Source organism: Electrona antarctica, assembly GCF_951216825.1.
Source record: "Electrona antarctica genome assembly, chromosome: 19".
NCBI lineage: Eukaryota > Metazoa > Chordata > Actinopteri > Myctophiformes > Myctophidae > Electrona > Electrona antarctica.
The window spans coordinates 33,151,712-33,171,503 of record NC_136800.1 but is presented as its reverse complement, the minus strand read 5'-3'; the positions used below and the strand labels follow the sequence as shown (position 1 = coordinate 33,171,503).

The following is a 19,792-nucleotide window of genomic DNA, read 5'->3' as shown; positions in this document are numbered from 1 at the left end:
ACACACACACACACACACACACACACACACACACACACACACACACACACACACCAACAACGAAAAAGGTTGACAGGGAGGTTGATGAGGGGCAGGACGGTGGGGAGAGAGAGAGAGAGCCGTCAGTACCAGTGGTGTGCGGTGGATAATAAGGTAGTTCCTGTTGCATCATCCAGTTTTTAACACACGGCTGTCTCGGGCCAAAGGCAACAGGTGTTTATTATGCGGTGGCAGTATAAGTAAGTCTGCAGGCGTATGTTGGCAGCAGCTTCCTTCACGTCCTTGCAGGGCCTTGGAGGACCACCAAGGACTGTGAGGGACGAGGGACGCCTTAATTAGGACCGTTGCATGAATGGTAGTGAGTGACACGAGAACATGCACGCATGCAGTGGTGGAAAGTGTATTTCCACATTTACTTTAAGTACTGTACTTAATGTATGTTTTGTAGGCTGATCAAAATCTAAATCTAAAAAGTAACTAGTAACAAAACATTTGTAATACATGTAGTGGAGTAAAAGTACTCATTTTGACCATTTGAAAAAGATTTTGAATCCATTTGAAAACTTGAAATGGGACATTCTGCATAATTAGTATTTTTACTTTCTGTACTTTAAGTACATTTTGATAACAATACATTTGCATTTGTAATTCCTTTTACTTGTAATATAGTATATATATAGTATAACAAACAAATATATATATATATATATATATATATATATATATATATATATATGAAATATAGTATACAATATTGCAGTATTGACTATTGATACTTTTACTTAAGTAAAAGATGTGAGTACACACACACACACACACACACACACACACACACACACACACACACACACACACACACACACACACACACACACACACACACACACACACACACACACACACACAATACGTACAGTATATACAGGAATATCAAGAAGACTATTTGCACATGTGAAAAGAGATCCTCCCGAGCTTAGCAACATTGTTATTATGCTAAACGAGAGCTAAGAACCCTGAATGGGCTTATCTAAAGCTGCTCGGGACGAAGAACGATGACATAATTGACATAATTTTGTACACGTTTGACATTCCATTGTTTATGTATGTGGGTCATTACATTCACACTCCTCCTTCTAACTATAGTCTCCCTTACTCATCACCATCCATCCCCCCATGCGCAAGCTTCAACAGCACATTACTGTACCTCCCTTACTCATCATCATCCATCCCCCCATGCAGCGCAAGAGGTCAAGAGGAGCTACAACAGCACAGTACTGTATCTACAGTGTGGAGGCAATCAGGGTTTGATTTTCTCGGATCCTTGCCACTGCTTTGATACCCCCCCCCCCCCCCCCCCATCAATGGGGATAGTTTTTTATCTAGAAGCATGGATAACAGGTAAATTATTAAATATCATTAAAATTGTTAAATTGTGTTATTATCAAACATATCACAAATATAGACTGTCTGATATGTTTGATAATAACACAATTACATTTAACAATTAATTTTAATAACAATTTAATGTAATGTGCAGTATGTTAACACCTTAGAAGCCCGGAACTATTTAATCCATTTCATCCAGGGTGCCCATCATTTGTAGCGCACGGACCACTTTTACCGGCGCACCGGAAGTTGGTGTGCATGTCTGTGTAGCAGCTAACAATAGCCACACCACTCTAGAGTCGTTCGACAACAACGGGAGGTCATAATAAATCTATCACGACTAGCGACTGGACCGCGGAAGGCCGTCAAACACAGGATATTTTTTCAGAATTAGACGGGATGATTTAGATCGGGAGTTATGATCGTTTTAAGATTTTCGTTTTCGTCAGCTAAACAGGCGGGGGAGATTTTCGATGACGTGTCACTTTTTGACATGTCATCGGATCGGGCAACAAGCGCTCCAAGGCTCTAGAGCGATGCAAACGGTTTTGTTTTCATTAATCTCCGTCCTGTTTATCAATCTCCGTGTTGGGCACTTGACCATGACCTTGGACGGAGAACTCCGACTTGGACATCCAAGGTGTTAACCACAGGAAATTTATGCTTGGAGCGACGATGAATGTGACGTCACAATGACAACAAATGTGTGGCGGGGGACTCCGGTGACGGTGTCGCGTACCTCGGGGGAAAAAGGAAGGTTGCACTACTCTCTGATTGGTTGGGAAGACGAAGTAAGCTGCAGTTACCACAGAGACACCTGAGACATGCACATGCACATGCACATGCACATGCACATGCACTTCCTTGGTTACGTTTTGTGGGCGACCCGCGACTCACAGATAGTATGAATGACACACGCAGAGCGGCGGTGGCTCAGCAGGTAAATCGGTCACTTGGGAAGGTTCCTGAATGCCCCTATTTGGTCATACTACAGGGAAGGTTCCTGAATGCCCCTACTTGGTCATACTACAGGGAAGGTTCCTGAATGCCCCTACTTGGTCATACTACAGGGAAGGTTCCTGAATGCCCCTATTTGGTCATACTACAGGGAAGGTTCCTGAATGCCCCTACTTGGTCATACTACAGGGAAGGTTCCTGAATGCCCCTACTTGGTCATACTACAGGGAAGGTTCCTGAATGCCCCTACTTGGTCATACTACAGGGAAGGTTCCTGAATGCCCCTACTTGGTCATACTACAGGGAAGGTTCCTGAATGCCCCTACTTGGTCATACTACAGGGAAGGTTCCTGAATGCCCCTACTTGGTCATACTACAGGGAAGGTTCCTGAATGCCCCTACTTGGTCATACTACAGCGTCACACAAAAGCACACATACAGTAGGAGGTTTTCCACCTAGCCGGGAACTCACCTATGCTTTCTATGGCATAGGCAGCTCCTGGCAGGATCCGCCGGCAGAAACTGTACGCAGCTGCTGGACATGAGACTAATTACTTAGAGCGACAGAGAGAGAGAGGAGTGTGCGTGTGTGCGTCAATTTAACAAAGGTGCAGACGATCAGAAATCAGCAGAGAGTGATCGACGTTTGCGCTACTCTATGCCAAATTGAAGTGGACTCGGACCCAGACTTTTTTTTTCTCCCTGGAAATAAAAATGTCTGGGTTTCCGAGGCTATTTTCCACCTGACAAAGATGATAAACCGGTCTTTATTTATTTTGTCAAAATATGTCAATGGATTTCTTTAAAAAACTAAAAAACAAACAAAAAAACAATATCTTCTGTACAAGGTCACAGCACATAACATCGTGGTACGCTGTGAGCTTGTAGTGGCTATTTTTGCTAGTTTACGCTCAAAGGAGTATATAGGGCATAAGTCTACATGTTACAAATCGAACCCTGATATTAACCTCGCCCGCAAACCGGTAGGACCGCAGATCTGCACCAGTATGACCCACTTCTTTCATACACACAAACCCAGGGGGGGGAATGGAATAAAGAAATATAAAGTAATAAAGTTAAGGAAGGACAAACGCAACTGGTGCAGCCTGAAGGGGAAAGATCGTCTAGCATATTAATATTTATGTAATCGTAACCTTCACTTTTCTGCCAATTTGATTCGTCGCTCTGCTTGTTTGATTTATTTACTATGTGCGCGTCAGCGCGCGCGCACACACACACACACACACACACACACACACACACACACACACACACACACACACACACACACACACACACACACACACACACACACACACACACACACACACACACACACACACACACACACACACACACACACACACACACCTCGGCGTGTCTGTGTTTTACTACAGGCGCCGGTCCTAAAGTCATTCTGTGTTTCCTTCCAATGCCACTGACCCACTGCCACAGCTCTTGATTTAAATACTGTAACATCCCCTTTCTAATAAAGACTGGAAGGTCATGTCATCTCCTCCTTGTTCACGGAGGGCATATTGAGGCATTTGCACGCACGCACGGGACGCACGCACGCACGCACACACGCGCACACGCGCACACACGCACACAGGACGATAATTGTTATTATCGTTCATCGTGATTAAAACATTCACAATAATCATATCAAAGATATTTACATTTATCGTGAAATTGCCCTTTGTCCATTGTTTGATTGATTAAAAAAATAAATAATAATAATAGCACGGATGTACAGTAAAACAAGCTAAAAAAATTATCTTAAATCCCGGGGAGTTGTTTCCATTGTGGTCCTATACAGTTCAATTAATCAACAGAGCTTATGCTTAGCACTCACGGCAAGGCATGGATGCTGGGGTGCAATCATGCAATGGGTTAACAAACGTGCCATTGTAAGAGTTTAATTTTCATTATAGTGATAATATCATTAATCACAATCATTTCGGCCACAATAATTGTGACACGAAATTTCCACATGGTCCCTCTATCATCCCTAAACATAAAGTATACCCAGGTCATCTGGGGGCTGATGGCTGCTACTGCAGAGATGTGGTCTGACGCTAGGCTGTGGTAAACATCTCCAGTCTCCTGACCCATTAGCTGGCTATGAAGAGCTATAAATAGGAGCGCTTGTCTCATTAGGACCCAATCAATTGAAGATTGGGTTACAACGGGGAGACGGAGGGAGAAGCTAAAGATCCTAATTAGTACACCAGGGCAGGCTATACTCTGACTCTGAGGAAGAGAGAGAGAGAGAGAGAGAGAGAGAGAGAGAGAGAGAGAGAGAGAGCGAGAGAGAGAGAGAGAGAGAGAGAGAGAGAGAGAGACTTTGACTTTTCTAAAACCCTTTTATTTACAAACTAAAAACCAGTAACACTTCAGTTGTTTTCAAACAGACATTCGAGGTTCAAAACAAGGGCATTCTTACCCAAAAACCAAACCAAAAAGAACCCTAACTGAGCAAATTACATCATTAAAACACCATTGTTGCACAAAAGTGTCCACATTTTTCATTCCCTGGTGAAATCTAAAATCGATCCAAACCCTCGCCCTAACCAGTGAGATGAAAACACTAACCAGGTCCTGTGTTACTTCCCTTTCGATCTGGTTTCTCCTGGTCAAGTAGAGAGAGAGAGAGAGAGAGAGAGAGAGAGAGAGAACGCAGTTCTCAACAATGTTGACAGAAATGATGGATTCGTCGGCAGGGCTGAGACTGGACGTGACATAATATATAGTGAAGAGGAGAGTAGAAAAGACAGAGTAGAAGAACAGAAAAGCGTGCTGGGTTGTCTGTATTATGTCCTGCAGCCCTGTGGTCAAGGACCCAGTGTGAAGCTGGTTGAACAGTCTTGAATAATAACACTAGCTTGCCGGGGGGGCAAACAAGCCTTTTCATTGTCATTTTCCTTGGCTTCTCTGTATCTCTCTCTCTCTGTGAGCCTGTGGTCCCTGTCTGCCTCTGTGTGTGGGCAAGCACCGGCAGCACAGTGGTGGAAAAAGTATTCACATGTTTTACTTACAGTAAGTAAAAGTTGCAATACTGCAATGTAGAACTACTCTGTTACAACTAAATGTCTGAAATTCAAAATGTACTTGAGTAAAAGTACAAATGTATTGGTATCAAAATGTACTTTAAGTACCAAAATAGAAAGTACGCAGAATGTGTAAATGCATAAAGATCGTTTGAAAATAGGTTGTCCATTTTCAAATGGCCGAAATGTACAGTATATAGGACTGAAGTGGTAAATGTCTGTTTTGTAATAATAATCAAAATCTACAACGCAACTATAGTAACTAAGGTTTTTAAATAAATGTAGTGGAGTAAAAGTACAATATTTTTCTCTGAGATGTAGTGGAGAATTGGAAATACTCAAGCAAAGTATAAATACCAAGTAAAATGTAGGTAGTTACTTTCGTGGGTGGGTGGGAGTAGGCCGGGCCATGTGACCTTGAACAGAGGACTGAGGCGGTGCATCTGTATCAATCAATCAGTGCCATACAGACCTCGCCTGGGATGAATCCACAGTACAGAAATGAGAAAATTCAGTTTTCTGGTGCTACGGAATACCTGGGGTGTCAAAATACTTTTTTCTTTTTTTTTTTTCCTTTTTTTTTTTTACAGAACCTGGCTCAGTGAGTGTGAGGAGTACTTTATCGTTCAATTTATTCTGTGCTCGTGCTGCCTCCAGAGACACGCACGCGCGCGTGTGTGTGTGTGTGTGTATGCAGACTGGAAGGCAGTCCCTGACCTCATTGAGAGGGCATTAGATGACATTTTGTAATTTTGTAAAAGCTGGACTAATTACTTATACATTTTCCCCCCAGCTGACCTCATTTAATGAACACATCGCTCAGTGTCCTCCGGAAACCAACAAAATGGCATCAGCCGGGAAATATGTAATAAGATCAAGCCCCTCTGAGGTGACACTGTGTTGCACAGGACCGATGGAAAAACTAGGTGTGCGTCATGTGCGTCTGTACCCATCATGTGCCTGCATGTAGCCTAGGTACGTGTGTGTGTGTGTGTGTGTGTGTGTGTGTGTGTGTGTGTGTGTGTGTGTGTGTGTGTGTGTGTGTGTGTGTGTGTGTGTGTGTGTGTGTGTGTGTGTGTGTGCGTGCGTGCGTGCGTGCGTGCGTGCGTGCGTGCGTGCGTGCGTGCGTGCGTGAGAGAGAGAGAGACACAGAGAGACACAGAGAGAGAGGGAGAGAGAGTGAAAGTGACTGCTTATCAGCTCAACACCTTGTGGGCTTGCAGAGCGCTGCGGGGGCTGTAAGCCACTCCAGCAGGTCTGGAGGGCACGCCCACAGGGCACAAATCATGAATAGAAATGCCAGCTTAGTGCGTCTGCCCATGCTAATGCAGCTCCTCACTCCCCTGTTAGCGTTAGCCCCGCGGCTAAGCAGTGCAGCGCAGCCTTCATATTCCCTCACTGTAAGGTTATGCTAGCCGTCACTGATACTAATACTATTTCAGGGTTCCCCCCTCGGCTCTCATGCCGTCTTTATTTATTCAGTCAGGAACACTCACGTCTAAGTAGAAACAAATGGAATACAGCTAAAATTGCAGCATGTTGAGCAAAATCAGAGAACGCCCCCTTGGGTATACAAGAGCAGGCCTATAGCAAGACATTTAATCAGATTAATTTAAGTCATGCAAACTTGAATCATGCAAACTTGAATGCATTTTAACATTAAAGCCATAGAACATTGGAATTCAATGTTGCATAGCTCTAAACTGATTCAGTTTGCTTTAGAGCCATGCACACGAGAATTTCAGTTGCACATTCAGTTCAAACATTTGAGTATTGCAAGACTCTGCAATCATAATCATAAGGTGGAGGCTGTGGTGGTGGAGGCAAACTTTGCCGGCACCAGCAACAGATTGTGAAGCAATTGAAGCAGAGATCTAGTGCAGGGGAGAGCTGAATTTAAACGGACAGCCTTGTTGAGGGAATGAGGTGTGATTGGTGATTGGTGTGTTCCTACACACCAATCACACCTCATTCCCTCAACAAGGCAGGAATATATATATATTATTTTTTGCTGTCATAGTAATACTAGTCCTTATTACGCCGTAGATCCGATCACACACCAAAGGTCCGGCATGTGGAAATCACCCGTCGCTCCCGACAATGCGTTGCTCCGACATGCGTTAGGTTAGGGTTTTGGGTAGGGTGTCGATCTAATGACAGACAGACCAATAGTATGTTGGAACTAAAGCCTGTACCCGCTTGGACTATAGCTGCACTTTTTTTATTCCTGGTTTTATTCCTCTGTGGCTTCGCTAGGCTCTGCAGTGTGTGCTTAATTGAGACGTCCCGGCGTCCCTGTGCGTAGGAAGTGAGCCCAGCCACCTATCTTTTGGGACGAAGACAGCCTGAGAGAGCGACAACAGACAAGGCCGCTTTCCTCTAAGGCTCAACGCTCTACCGGCAGAGCTAACAACACCACCGCACAGATATAGAAAAAGGATGTGACACACATCAAGGATCTGACACACATGCAGTTGACGTGGCCCCTGCAGTCAAACACCGACGGCAGCTTAATCTTTTAGCGGAGAACATATACCCCTCCCAACGTGTTAGAACTTCCAGGCTTTCTCTCTGTTCCCTTCTCTTTCCCTTTCTTGCTTACATACGCCGTGGCTCTCCCATATTTCATCCGTGAAAGACGAAGAAGAATATTCTTCTCAGGTGCAGCATTATAAACCATTTGTCCGCTCAGAGGATGGCTGTATTTCTCATGGGTGCTGCTCTCAATGCTCCCTCTGCCCAGTGCATGACGGGGAACATTATTCACCAGTGCACCGACACACACACACACACACACACACACACACACACACACACACACACACACACACACACACACACACACACACACACACACACACACACACACACACACACACACACACACACACACACACACACACACACACACACACACACACACACACACACACACACACACACACACACCCACACACCCCTTTTGATGGGAGGATGGGAGGAAGATTCCTCAGTGGCACTCTGATCTTCGGCTTTTTATTCTTTTCTTATACGTAGAGCGGGGCACATTTCTCATGGGGTGCACTGACATTAACCCTCCCCACAGCCTTGGGAGACATTTTTCAGCGCAGCGCTGACATTAACTGCTGTTGCAGGAGCTGATTGCCTGAGCCCCGGGCCGTGCTTTATGGAGCCTCTCGCTTCCACCAGCATCGATCTGCTATTGCCTTTTACTGCACCCATAGATGGATAGGAAAAAGTATGTAATGCATGCGTTTAGAGAAATGTGCGTGCGCGCGTGTGTGTGTGTGTGTGTGTGTGTGTGTGTGTGTGCACCAGAATGTGCACTGAGGACATAGAGGAATGTAGGCGGCTGAAAATATGGATACCAATGACTAAATAGTACAGGAGAGGAGAGGAGAGGAGAGGAGAGGAGAGGAGAGGAGAGGAGAGGAGAGGAGAGGAGAGGAGAGGAGAGGAGAGGAGAGGAGAGGAGACCTAAACATGTGGGCCTGGTTAGTAAGGAGGGAATTATATGCAACAGTTCGAGAAGTGGAAGATAACAGAGATGATGGAAAATATGGATGTCCAATATTAACAGCCTCCCAATATATCATATTCCATCATATTCAAGTGCTTTTGGAGACAGACTCCAGTCACCTTCTGTGTAGCTGACTCTTTTGACGCTCGTTAATGTTATAGGCATCAAAGCATCAAAGCATCAAAGCAATTATGCTTCTGCACTGTCAAATAGGCCAACATCATGTGATGTTACCTCTTTTAACCACTTTTGGTGAAGAAGCCCACATATATTGGTATCAGTATCAGAAATTAGGATTTGGAATATGGGAAAACACTCTTACTGGGTCATGTTCTGATAGGCAGGACAAATCTGAACTAGAAATGCACTTTGTCGAGGTGCCAACTTGCGCAAGTAGGCCATACATGGCCTACTTGTGCGCAAGCAGAGCACGCAAGTACTGCTACTAACTAATGTCTATTACAACTGCTGTTCTAAATCCTTTAGACCCGTTACTGATCTTATACCAACCTTGAAACGTACCTTAGTTACGTCACCATCAACAGCCAATAATGGACCACCATTCTTACCCCGACATACATACATACATACATACATACATACATACATACATACATACATACATACATACATACATACATACATACATACATACATACATACATACATACATACATACATACATACATACATACACATATACATACATACAGCTGATCACCACATGTACCTTAGTTACATCATCAAGAATGGTGGTCCCTTATTGGCCGGTGGACAACACCAACATACGCAGCCGATCGCAGTACTTGCGCGCTCTGCTTGCGCAAGTGAAGAGAAACCAAAAAGGACAGCATCGCACAATAGGCCTCTGACCAAGAGAGACCTTTAGATGTCTTACCTGGGACACCTTGCGCACCACCTCTCCGCTCATCACCAGTCCCTGGAGGAAGGAGCGCACGGCCACAAACGTGCGCGTGACCTTCAGCTTGAGGTCGCGGGGCGTGTCGCCAAACGGCCGCAGCGTCTCCGTCTGCTTCGACACGCACTCCAAGTAGTCTTCCCCTATACGACAAGCATAGAATCTCCTCTATGATGGTGATTTAAATATATATTGGAACTTTAAATAAACCCAGAAAAGCTCGCGGCTTCATGGATTGAAATTCAGATTAGAACGAGCCTCTCACAATGGGGGACGCAAACTGCAGCGGCAGATATAACATCCACGCTGTTTACAAGTGTCATGGGTGATGCAGAGAGGGTCACATCAATACTCGCTATGCATTCCTCTTTCACGGTGATAAAACACTACCACAAAAAGAATAATGAACAAATTACCATTTTCATTGTTGTTCTGCATGGTTTCTAATCTATTAAAATTGCCCGGTGGGTGGATGTTGGACGGGGGCTATGGTGGCCATATACTGTATGGGGGGGGTATTCAGGACAGTGGCTGATGCTCACGGATCAACTCTCAGCGGTCCGGTTTATCGGAAGCGCCAATCCAATCGACATGCCCATATGCACATGCCATATACTGGCATATACTGATGACATCATAATATGAGCAGACAGACAGACAGACAGACAGACAGACAGACAGACAGACAGACAGACAGACAGACAGGAACAACGGGTACTCTGACTACGGGTGCATAACTGGGTGGGCCATGCATTCCCAACTTGCATCGTTCCAGACTTGCGTGGTCCCCGAGTATAGGTAGGCTAATTTACTTGTACAATTTGTTTTGTCACTCGCTACTCAGTCTGGCCTGCAGCAGGCTTGTATTTCATAACGTCACCTGTTACGTAGCCACGTTGTTGCAGAAAAAATAGCCCCAGTTCGAGACTCGAGAGTAAAAACCTACGGTAAAAAGTAAACATTAATTTCATTCAGTAGTCCACTGTCAGATTCAGTAGTACGAAAAAAACTGACGGCTGTGTGGGGTGAGTTTATAGTGAATGATAAGGGGATGTTGCAGCAGGGCAACAGCAGTAGCTGCACGGTGCGCATTGATACGACGTCAAACTGGTCTTTTTTTCCCCCAACCCGCACCAATCAGAAGCCACGGTTGGATTTCACCCTTTGTCCCGCCTACCTTGGAGATATAGGACCCTTTCCAGACTGAGTAGCGAGTGACAAAACAAATCTACGGAATGCATGGAATCAGGCTGGAGCCCAGGCTGGTGTTGCGGTGTGCGTACCTATGATACCCGGCGCCAGGAACTGTCTGTTTGCCTGGTTGAACAGCTTCTCCAGCAGTCTGGCCCAGAAGTCGTTGAGCGCCTCCTCCAGGTTGACGTTGGAGCCGCGGCAGTAGCGCCTCAGCTCCATGAACAGGTCAGAGAAGACCTGGGCGTTCTGGGAGTACAGAGGACCCCACGCCGAGGCGAAGGTCTCCTGCAGGGCCACCTCTGAACGGTTCAGCAACTCCAGGAAGTACCCTGGAAAAACACACACACACACACACACACACACACACACACACACACACACACACACACACACACACACACACACACACACACACACACACACACACACACACACACACACACACACAGCGGAAGTTAGAGTCTGAAAGTAACAAGGAAGGGCAAAAGAACACACGGTCTGTCCCCGTTACAATGTGCTAGACCCCATGGGAGATGGATTGCTGAGGTGGAGCGCCATACACTACCATCAGCTCCCAGTAGTTCCCGCACGACTTGCTGCACCCAAGCCGTGCTACTCATATGCTGAGTTAGTGGTGCCCGGGATCGAACACATGAACTTGTGGTCTAAAGGCGAGAGCTCTATACCGAGTGAGCTACCCGGACATAAAGCAGAGAGTGCTGGTTAAGTCCTGAATCAACCAGCTAGTTTTTATAATCGGTGGAGATATAGTTGTACTTGCATGTGATCTTCTAGCTCCTCTATGAGTCATGGAGGCAGGGCAGAAACAGTACTGCGTGTGGTCTCGCTTTGTTTTGCTGTCCCACTTTTAGGGCGACAGCGACAGCATGCGTGATCGTTTAATCTTCTTTTATTTTTATTTATTTCTGTCTCAGTCACAATAGTGTGCGTGCCAGTCAGCTTGATAAATGCTGGACTGCGAAGTAACACACACGAGCCTTGCATCTGCGGTAGCAACACCCACCCCCAATCCCCCTTCGACCACCATCACGTCCAAAGAAAGTGGCCCGCGGCCTCAAAGGCTATTGTTACTTTGTGACAATAGTCACATGCATTTCCCTGTAGGCCATTACTGTAGCCTGTGCTTCGAAGACTATGCTAAAGCATTTCTAAGAGAGACATATCCTTTCATCTGCATACCAAAGCTACCTCGTACCGCGTATGAACCCAAAATAGAGGTACGCTAATGGGCCCCTCTGGGGGCATATCTGCAGATTTACAGTGGCTTGCGGTATCGGAATATGCCGCCGGGAACTATAGACGTTCAGACAAGACACAGTGAGATATGCAGGGTGGCGTTGCCGGGTGAAAAGTGGAGGAACGCTGGAGCCTTTCACGAGAGGGGAAGGCAAACAAAAGAACACAGGGGCAGAAGAAAGTGGCAGCCAGGTCCCAGAGGACAACAATGCAACCCTCCGTTCTGCCTTGCAGGGTGAGGGTGAACAAGGAGGAGGCAGACAATCACACAGCGTGGCCCCATCCATCCAGCCATTCAGCCCCATATTTACTGTGCACTAGTAGACAATGTGCGAAATATTAAATCTGGTCAGTGTGTTTGTTTCGGCATATGCATGTGTATGCGTGCGCGAGTGAGTGAGTGCGTGCATGTGTGTGCATTTCTGTGGGTGCGTATTGTAATGCAGTCTTTATGTACTGCATTACGTGAATACCGTATTTATACGATGGGATGCACGAGTGCGGTCTAGCCCACAACAACTCGGGACTCTTGAATCGCTGCCCTCCGCGCCCGCATGTGTATAGCATCTAGTATTTATATGCCCGCCGGCGTGCAACTGCATGTCGGCCATAATATGAACGTGTGAATGGATGTCTGACAGACAGGGAGCGATAATGTGCAGCGGTTTTCGCTCTGAAGGCGTCTTATCTCAGCCTGCCGCCAGCCCCACGATGCAGAGAAGATGGAGAGGAATGGATGGGTCGCCTGCCTCCAGTTCCCTGCCCAATCTGGGCTCGCTTATTCCCCCAGTGAAGCTGTGCTTTAACACATCACATCACATGCGCACGCGCACACGCACACGCACACGCACACGCACACACACACACACACACACACACACACACACAGACACACACACACACACGTACAAGCAGTCCAGAGTCTCATGTGACACAAGCAGCTTTGATTTTTAATCTCCATTAGAATTCATTCCTGCTGTGTAGTGTCAGCAATATAGTGGAAATGCCACAATTCTGTTTAATGGAAAAGCCTGTCGGATGGGGAGTGTTGGCCCAGGTGCGGCAGGGAGATTGTTCCTCCGCGAAACGCACGGAGCACATTTCAGGGCTATTCAGGGTAAACCTGGGAATAGGCGAGCCAAAGAGCACACAGCACAGCAGGTGTTTGAAATGCACCGGGGTCTTTAGGCCAGTATTTCTCAAACATTTTCATGTCAAGGACCACTATATTGATACGCATTAGGCTGTGGACCCACATTTACTGTCGGCTGGAAAAGAGAAATGAATAGTCATATATACAGTACAGCATCTATAATGGGACTACCTTCTGGCTGGTGAAATTATAGTGAAACTATACCTGTTTTATCAACCTGGCATCCCAGTTTTGGGCATGTTATAGGCAAAAAAACAACAACAACAAAAGCAGAAGTATCAAAAATATGTGTTCACTATTTTTTGAAGAGAGCTTAAGTGATTAAACTGTTCCTAATTGTACTGTGAACCCCCTGGAACCCACTCGAGGACTCCTGGGGGGTCCCCGGACCCCACTTTGAGAACCACTGCTTTAGGCTATGTTCCTATAGAAGACTCCTGGAGGGTCCCCGGACCCCACTTTGAGAACCACTGCTTTAGGCTATGTTCCTATAGAAGACTCCTAGGGGGTCCCCGGACCCCACTTTGAGAACCACTGCTTTAGGCTATGTTCCTATAGAAGACTCATGGGGGGTCCCCGGACCCCACTTTGAGAAACACTGCTTTAGGCTATGTTCCTATAGAAGACTCCTGGGGGGTCCCCGGACCCCACTTTGAGAACCACTGCTTTAGGCTATGTTCCTATAGAAGACTCCTGGGGGGTCCCCGGACCCCACTTTGAGAACCACTGCTTTAGGCTATGTTCCTATAGAAGACTCATGGGGGGTCCCCGGACCCCACTTTGAGAACCACTGCTTTAGGCTATGTTCCTATAGAAGACTCCTGGGGGGTCCCCGGACCCCACTTTGAGAACCACTGCTTTAGGCTATGTTCCTATAGAAGACTCCTGGGGGGTCCCCGGACCCCACTTTGAGAACCACTGCTTTAGGCTATGTTCCTATAGAAGACTCCTGGGGGGTCCCCGGACCCCACTTTGAGAACCACTGCTTTAGGCTATGTTCCTATAGAAGACTCCTGGGGGGGTCCCCGGACCCCACTTTGAGAACCACTGCTTTAGGCTATGTTCCTATAGAAAAGCCAGCGGTGAACATTGCCACACAGTCCCATGTTGTGTTGTTTTGACTGGAACAGCACACAGATATTCTTAATGCTTGCTTCTTGTCGCGTAATTGTCCTGCATCTCACGGTGTCTGCTCTCTCCTGTGCCCTTCCGCCTCAGTGACTAATGATCATCATTAGTACGAAGCGAGCACGTGCAGTCGTGTGCGCACACACACACACACACACACGCACACTCACACACACACACACACACACACACACACACACACACACACACACACACACACACACACACACACACACACACACACACACACACACACACACACACACACACACACACACACACACACACACACAGTATGTGGGCACTTGCAGGTGTGTGTCTGTGTTTATGTGTGTAGTGTCTGCACTTTGTATAAAGATGACCTTTCTCTTGTCTCCGTGGCGCAGGGTTCCCAGTGGGACCGCTGCCTCTGCTGGCTCATCCAGTCATGCTTTGCTCTCTCTCATCCCTCTGACTCTCACACACCTCCATCCACTCTCATCCTTCTGGCCTGACCCCCTTGTCATCATGGGCCTGTTATCTTCCTCCACCACGATGACCTCCAGAGAAGCAGCATTGTTGCTTGTATCCCAGGACATGATTATAGGTGTGTCCGTATGTCTTTTTAAGTATGGATGTGTGTCTGTCCGTATTTCTATTTGAGTACAGATGTGTCTGTATGTCTATTCGAGTACGGACAGCTGCAATACCGCTGGGTGACCTAAAGTGGCACTGTTGCACTGCTCAGTTCACACGCTGGCGTGACTTTTAGTTGACGATTAATTGTCGCTCAAATAGTTGCGACGAACAATTTAATTGTGTGTTTCGGTTGTTGAACATTGGAATTATGAATAGAAATCACACTTCTGTTTGGCTTTTATAGGCTTCGTAAACAATAGCTGCACATGCAGGGCAGATATGACAGATAACGTACATAATTGAATAGCTTTATACTATACTATAAGACATGGATAATGGAAATAGCCGATCGACAAGCTCAAAGTGCATCACAACGTGACACGTCTTGAGCTTTGATTGAGCCGATTATGCAAACAATATTGCAATTATCACAAATAATTGCGGTTAGACCATTATGCTGTGATTGTGACAGGCCTTGACATGATGGCTAGGACGTTTGCACCATCCTCAGCGAGGATGACACAAACAGCAGATGGTTTGTAATGACGGTAAATGGTACAATATCCTTCTATTTTGGTCTCTCTTTCTTCCTTGCATTTTCAATCTCTGTCCCTTTTTCACTCGTGTACACACATGCACACACACACACACACACACACACACACACACACACACACACACACACACACACATGCTTGCCCACACACACATATAAAGCGAGAACAAGATACGCCAAGCGTGTGTCCTAATGACTTTCTTCCTGTGGTGAGAAGGGAATTAATGATTTCATTTGTAATCGCAAGGAGTTTCACATCCAGGCCACCTTGACAGGTTGTGGGCATATTTTTTCCCCCTCCATACTGTAACTTTGTACTTATTCCCTTGGCTCTTGGTACTGCTAAAACACACGTGCGCACACACAAGTGCATAAGTGTGAAGCTTATCCACTGGCTTCAGTTTAATTGATTCTATAAGTATACTTTTCTTTCTCTCTCTCTCTCTCTCTCTCTCTCTGTCTCTCTCGTGCGCACGCACGCCACACACGCCACGCACGCCACGCACGCCACACACACACACACACACACACACACACACACACACACACACACACACACACACACACACACACACACACACACACACACACACACACACACACACACACACACGCCTGTCCCATCCACCTAAGGTGTGTGATCGACGGGGGATTCTCTGTGTGTGAGGTGCCATTGATCATCCTTCAGCTGCCAGTTACGTCTCAAAGTGTGCTCCGGCTGATCCCCATGCAGTCTGTTGGATTAACTGACCATGGCTTGTGCTCAATAACTGATCCCAACATATGTTTTTCAGAAAACTCTTTTTAGAAGAGGGGTTCTCAAAAATAGCAGATATACATACAGCGCAAGATTGTACATCTGCAATTTTTGAATATTTGTTTTGAGTCATTTTGACACAAATATTCTACTCTGGGGGTCCCTGGCACATAACATTTTAATTTGTCCACAGCCAAAATTCATTTCATTTTGGGGGTCCTTGACCCCCCAAAAGTTTGAGAACTTCTGATGTAGAAGGCATTTGTATAGCTTCGGCCTCAGGTCTTAACCCATTTTGGGCGGGAACCCCTTTTGGTGTTAGCATTATGTTATGCTTTAGCTATTGAAAAATATCAGATCTACAAGCTCATAGCGCGCCACCGAGTGGCGCGCTACGAGCTTGTAGGTCCTGCTATTTTTGAAAAATCGAAGAACCACTGACATAGAAACATAGCTTTTTCAGAAAACTGTCAGGATGTAGAAGACATTTTTAGAATCTGATCTCAGGTCAGAATGGGTTAAATACCGGAAAGAACCCCGCCCCACTCCCCCCCCCTCTCTCATGCCAGTGCATGCCAGCTTCCTCGTGTCGGGAGGAAAATCCTGATTCCAAGTGGTCATTAAGTCATCACAGGCTGACAGGAAATCACTGATTAACTCATTATGTGCCCGTACTACTGGGCTGTACATGTTGATTTTCTGTGACAGGCGTCTAACACTATCTATCACATCAAAGAGGATCTGTCACGGCCCTGGAACCGAGCCAAGCCATTGATGGTCATTAAGATATGAAATATACTGTGAAACACTGAGGAAAACCGACAAAATGCAATAAGCGAAGAAACAGCAGCCAACATGGAGGGGAAAGAAAAAACTGGTTGGAATAATGTGTTAATCCTTCCACGGGGGGAAACTCCCCCTGTCCTGTCAGGTGAAAAGAAGCGGCTTGGGCTCCTCATGCATAGAAGGAAGCATGAGGTCAGTCCGTTGCTCTCCCCAGGTTGGCAGAGGGAGTGTATAGTGCTCAGTATTACATTAGACAATTGACACTGGGTGAAAAAAATGGTTTACACAATCGTGGGATAAAAATAATAATAATGCTGGATTACTGGAGACTGGAGGCAGAATAATGGTTAAAGCTAGTGTGAAACAGGAGCACCTTTAGTGATTGCTGTCGTGAGGACACATTTTGGGCGGCGGTGGCTCAGGGGTAGAGTTTCCGGATGGTAACCACAAGGTCGCCAGTTCGAACCCGGGCTCCCCCAGAGTTAGTGTCGAAGTGTCCTTGAGCAAGACACTGAACCCCTAATTGCTCCTGATGTGCTGGTTGGTACCTTGCATGGTTTCCGCTGCCATCAGTGTATGGATGTGTGTGTGAATGTATCTATGTAAAGCGCCTTGGATAAAGGCGCTATATAAATGCACCATTTACCATTTACATTTTGCATGTTGCAGTCACAGTACACTGTAGTGTATCACACCCTGCCGTGCCACTTTGACATGCATTTTGAATGGCTGCATGTGCAAACATCCTCAAGCAAGACAGACACACACATATAACCATGCCTAGATGTGGATGCTTATAGATAGTATGGGTGCAGTAGAGTCGGGATGACCCGACCGTGAACACAGAGCACACGAGCTGTGAGACGCGATAGACCATTTTGTTGTGCAAGTGCACCAGAGTGCACAAAAGAAGGATTCTAAGGAGTGACAAGAGGGAGAGAAAGAGGAGTGCAAGAATGTAAGCGACGAGAGGGAGAGAAAGAAGGTGAGAGGCATAGAAAGAAGGAAGAAAGGGGTAGAAATAAAGACGAAATGGGGTCGAAAAAAGGATGAGAGTGGTAGAAAGAAGTGGGAGAGAAAGGAGGCAAAGGAGGGTTATAAAGAAGGTGTAGACTAGAGAGAGGTGTAGGTGTAGTGATAGATAGAGACAGAAGGGGAGAAGGATGTATCCGATATCCTTAACTCGATTTGTCTGCTCTGACAAGTGCTGAATGATCCTATTAGCCGGACATTTTGGTCATTTCCTTGGCAAAGGATATGGTAAGCAAGAGCGAGAGAAAGAGAGAGAGAGAGAGAGAGCGAGCGAGCGAGCGAGTGAGTGAGTGAGTGAGTGAGTGAGTGAGTGAGAGAGAGAGCGAGAGTGAGAGTGAGCGAGAGAGACAGACAAAGAGGTAGAGAAAGCAAGGCATACTGTAGGAAAGGAGGAACTAAGAAGGTGATGGCTGTGGTGATGATCTATTGACTGTGGGTCATCAGGTGTGCTCTGTTCAGCTATGGGGCTTTTTCCTCTCTTGCAGGCCGCGCCCCCTGCATGGTTCCCTTCGCTGGTTCCCTTCCCTGCCCCAAGAAACATCTGACCGTTCTCCTCACTCTAGACTCAACTTTAGACTCAAGTCTAAAAGGCCAGTCCACACCAATGATGTGTGACGCAACTCCCTGCAACATGGAACAACTGCAAATGGAACCAAACGGACCCTAACGGGTCTGTTTGGTTCCATTTGTACACTCCGAGTTAAATTAACAGTGATTTTACAATATAAATTGGGGGTCCCAGATATAAAAATGCCATTAAATGGGTATCCGTAGCCTAAAGCATGTCAAACTGGCGGTCCTTGAAATGAAAATGGTTGAGAATCACTGCTATAGCCGTACAAATCTTCTATTATGCATGGGGTGTCCCTGGCATGGGGTGTCCCTGGCATGGGGTGTCCCTGGCATGGGGTGTCCCTGGCATGGGGTGTCCCTGGCATATTATTTTCAAATGGGCGTCCACAGGCTAATTAGTGTCAATTTGGGGGTCCTTGACATGAAGACGTTTGGGAACCACTGATCTACATCATAGAACCTAATGGTAGAGCTCGTACTCCACAGCGGCGGGGCTCGTTCATGACTCGCACACACACGAACGAACGACTTGCGGTGCTCGTTCATGCTTTCAGCCTGGCGCGTTCAGGAATGCAATTCTATGACGTAGATAGGCCGTCATAGATAGGCATACACCCCAAGGGAGTATGCCGGTGCCGTCTCTATTATTTATAACTCTATTGCAACTCCGTGCAACCATTATCCATTATCCGCAAATGGCAGTTGCAAGGAATTGCATCGGTGTGGAGTCGTGGACTGGCCTTTAGAGTTTTACTACAGTATCTATGCTAGGAGGGACACACGTAGATGCCCTTGTGTGTGAGGGTGTGTGTGTGTGTGTGTGTGTGTGTGTGTGTGTGTGTGTGTGTGTGTGTGTGTGTGTGTGTGTGTGTGTGTGTGTGTGTGTGTGTGTGTGCGCGTGCGTGC

General features: G+C 46.3%; 1 protein-coding gene across 2 annotated transcripts in view; it reads right to left on the bottom strand.

The window, feature by feature from the left end:
• Positions 1–19,792, bottom strand: part of gpc1b (glypican 1b) — a 117,175-nt gene that overhangs the window by 16,011 nt on the left and 81,372 nt on the right. For both annotated transcript variants that reach the window (XM_079488752.1, XM_079488753.1), the window contains 2 exons: positions 11,116–11,355; positions 9,812–9,975 (listed from right to left, as the gene is read on the bottom strand). In XM_079488752.1, coding sequence (XP_079344878.1) covers positions 9,812–9,975; positions 11,116–11,355 — 404 coding nt within the window. The remainder of the gene's footprint in view (positions 1–9,811; positions 9,976–11,115; positions 11,356–19,792) is intronic.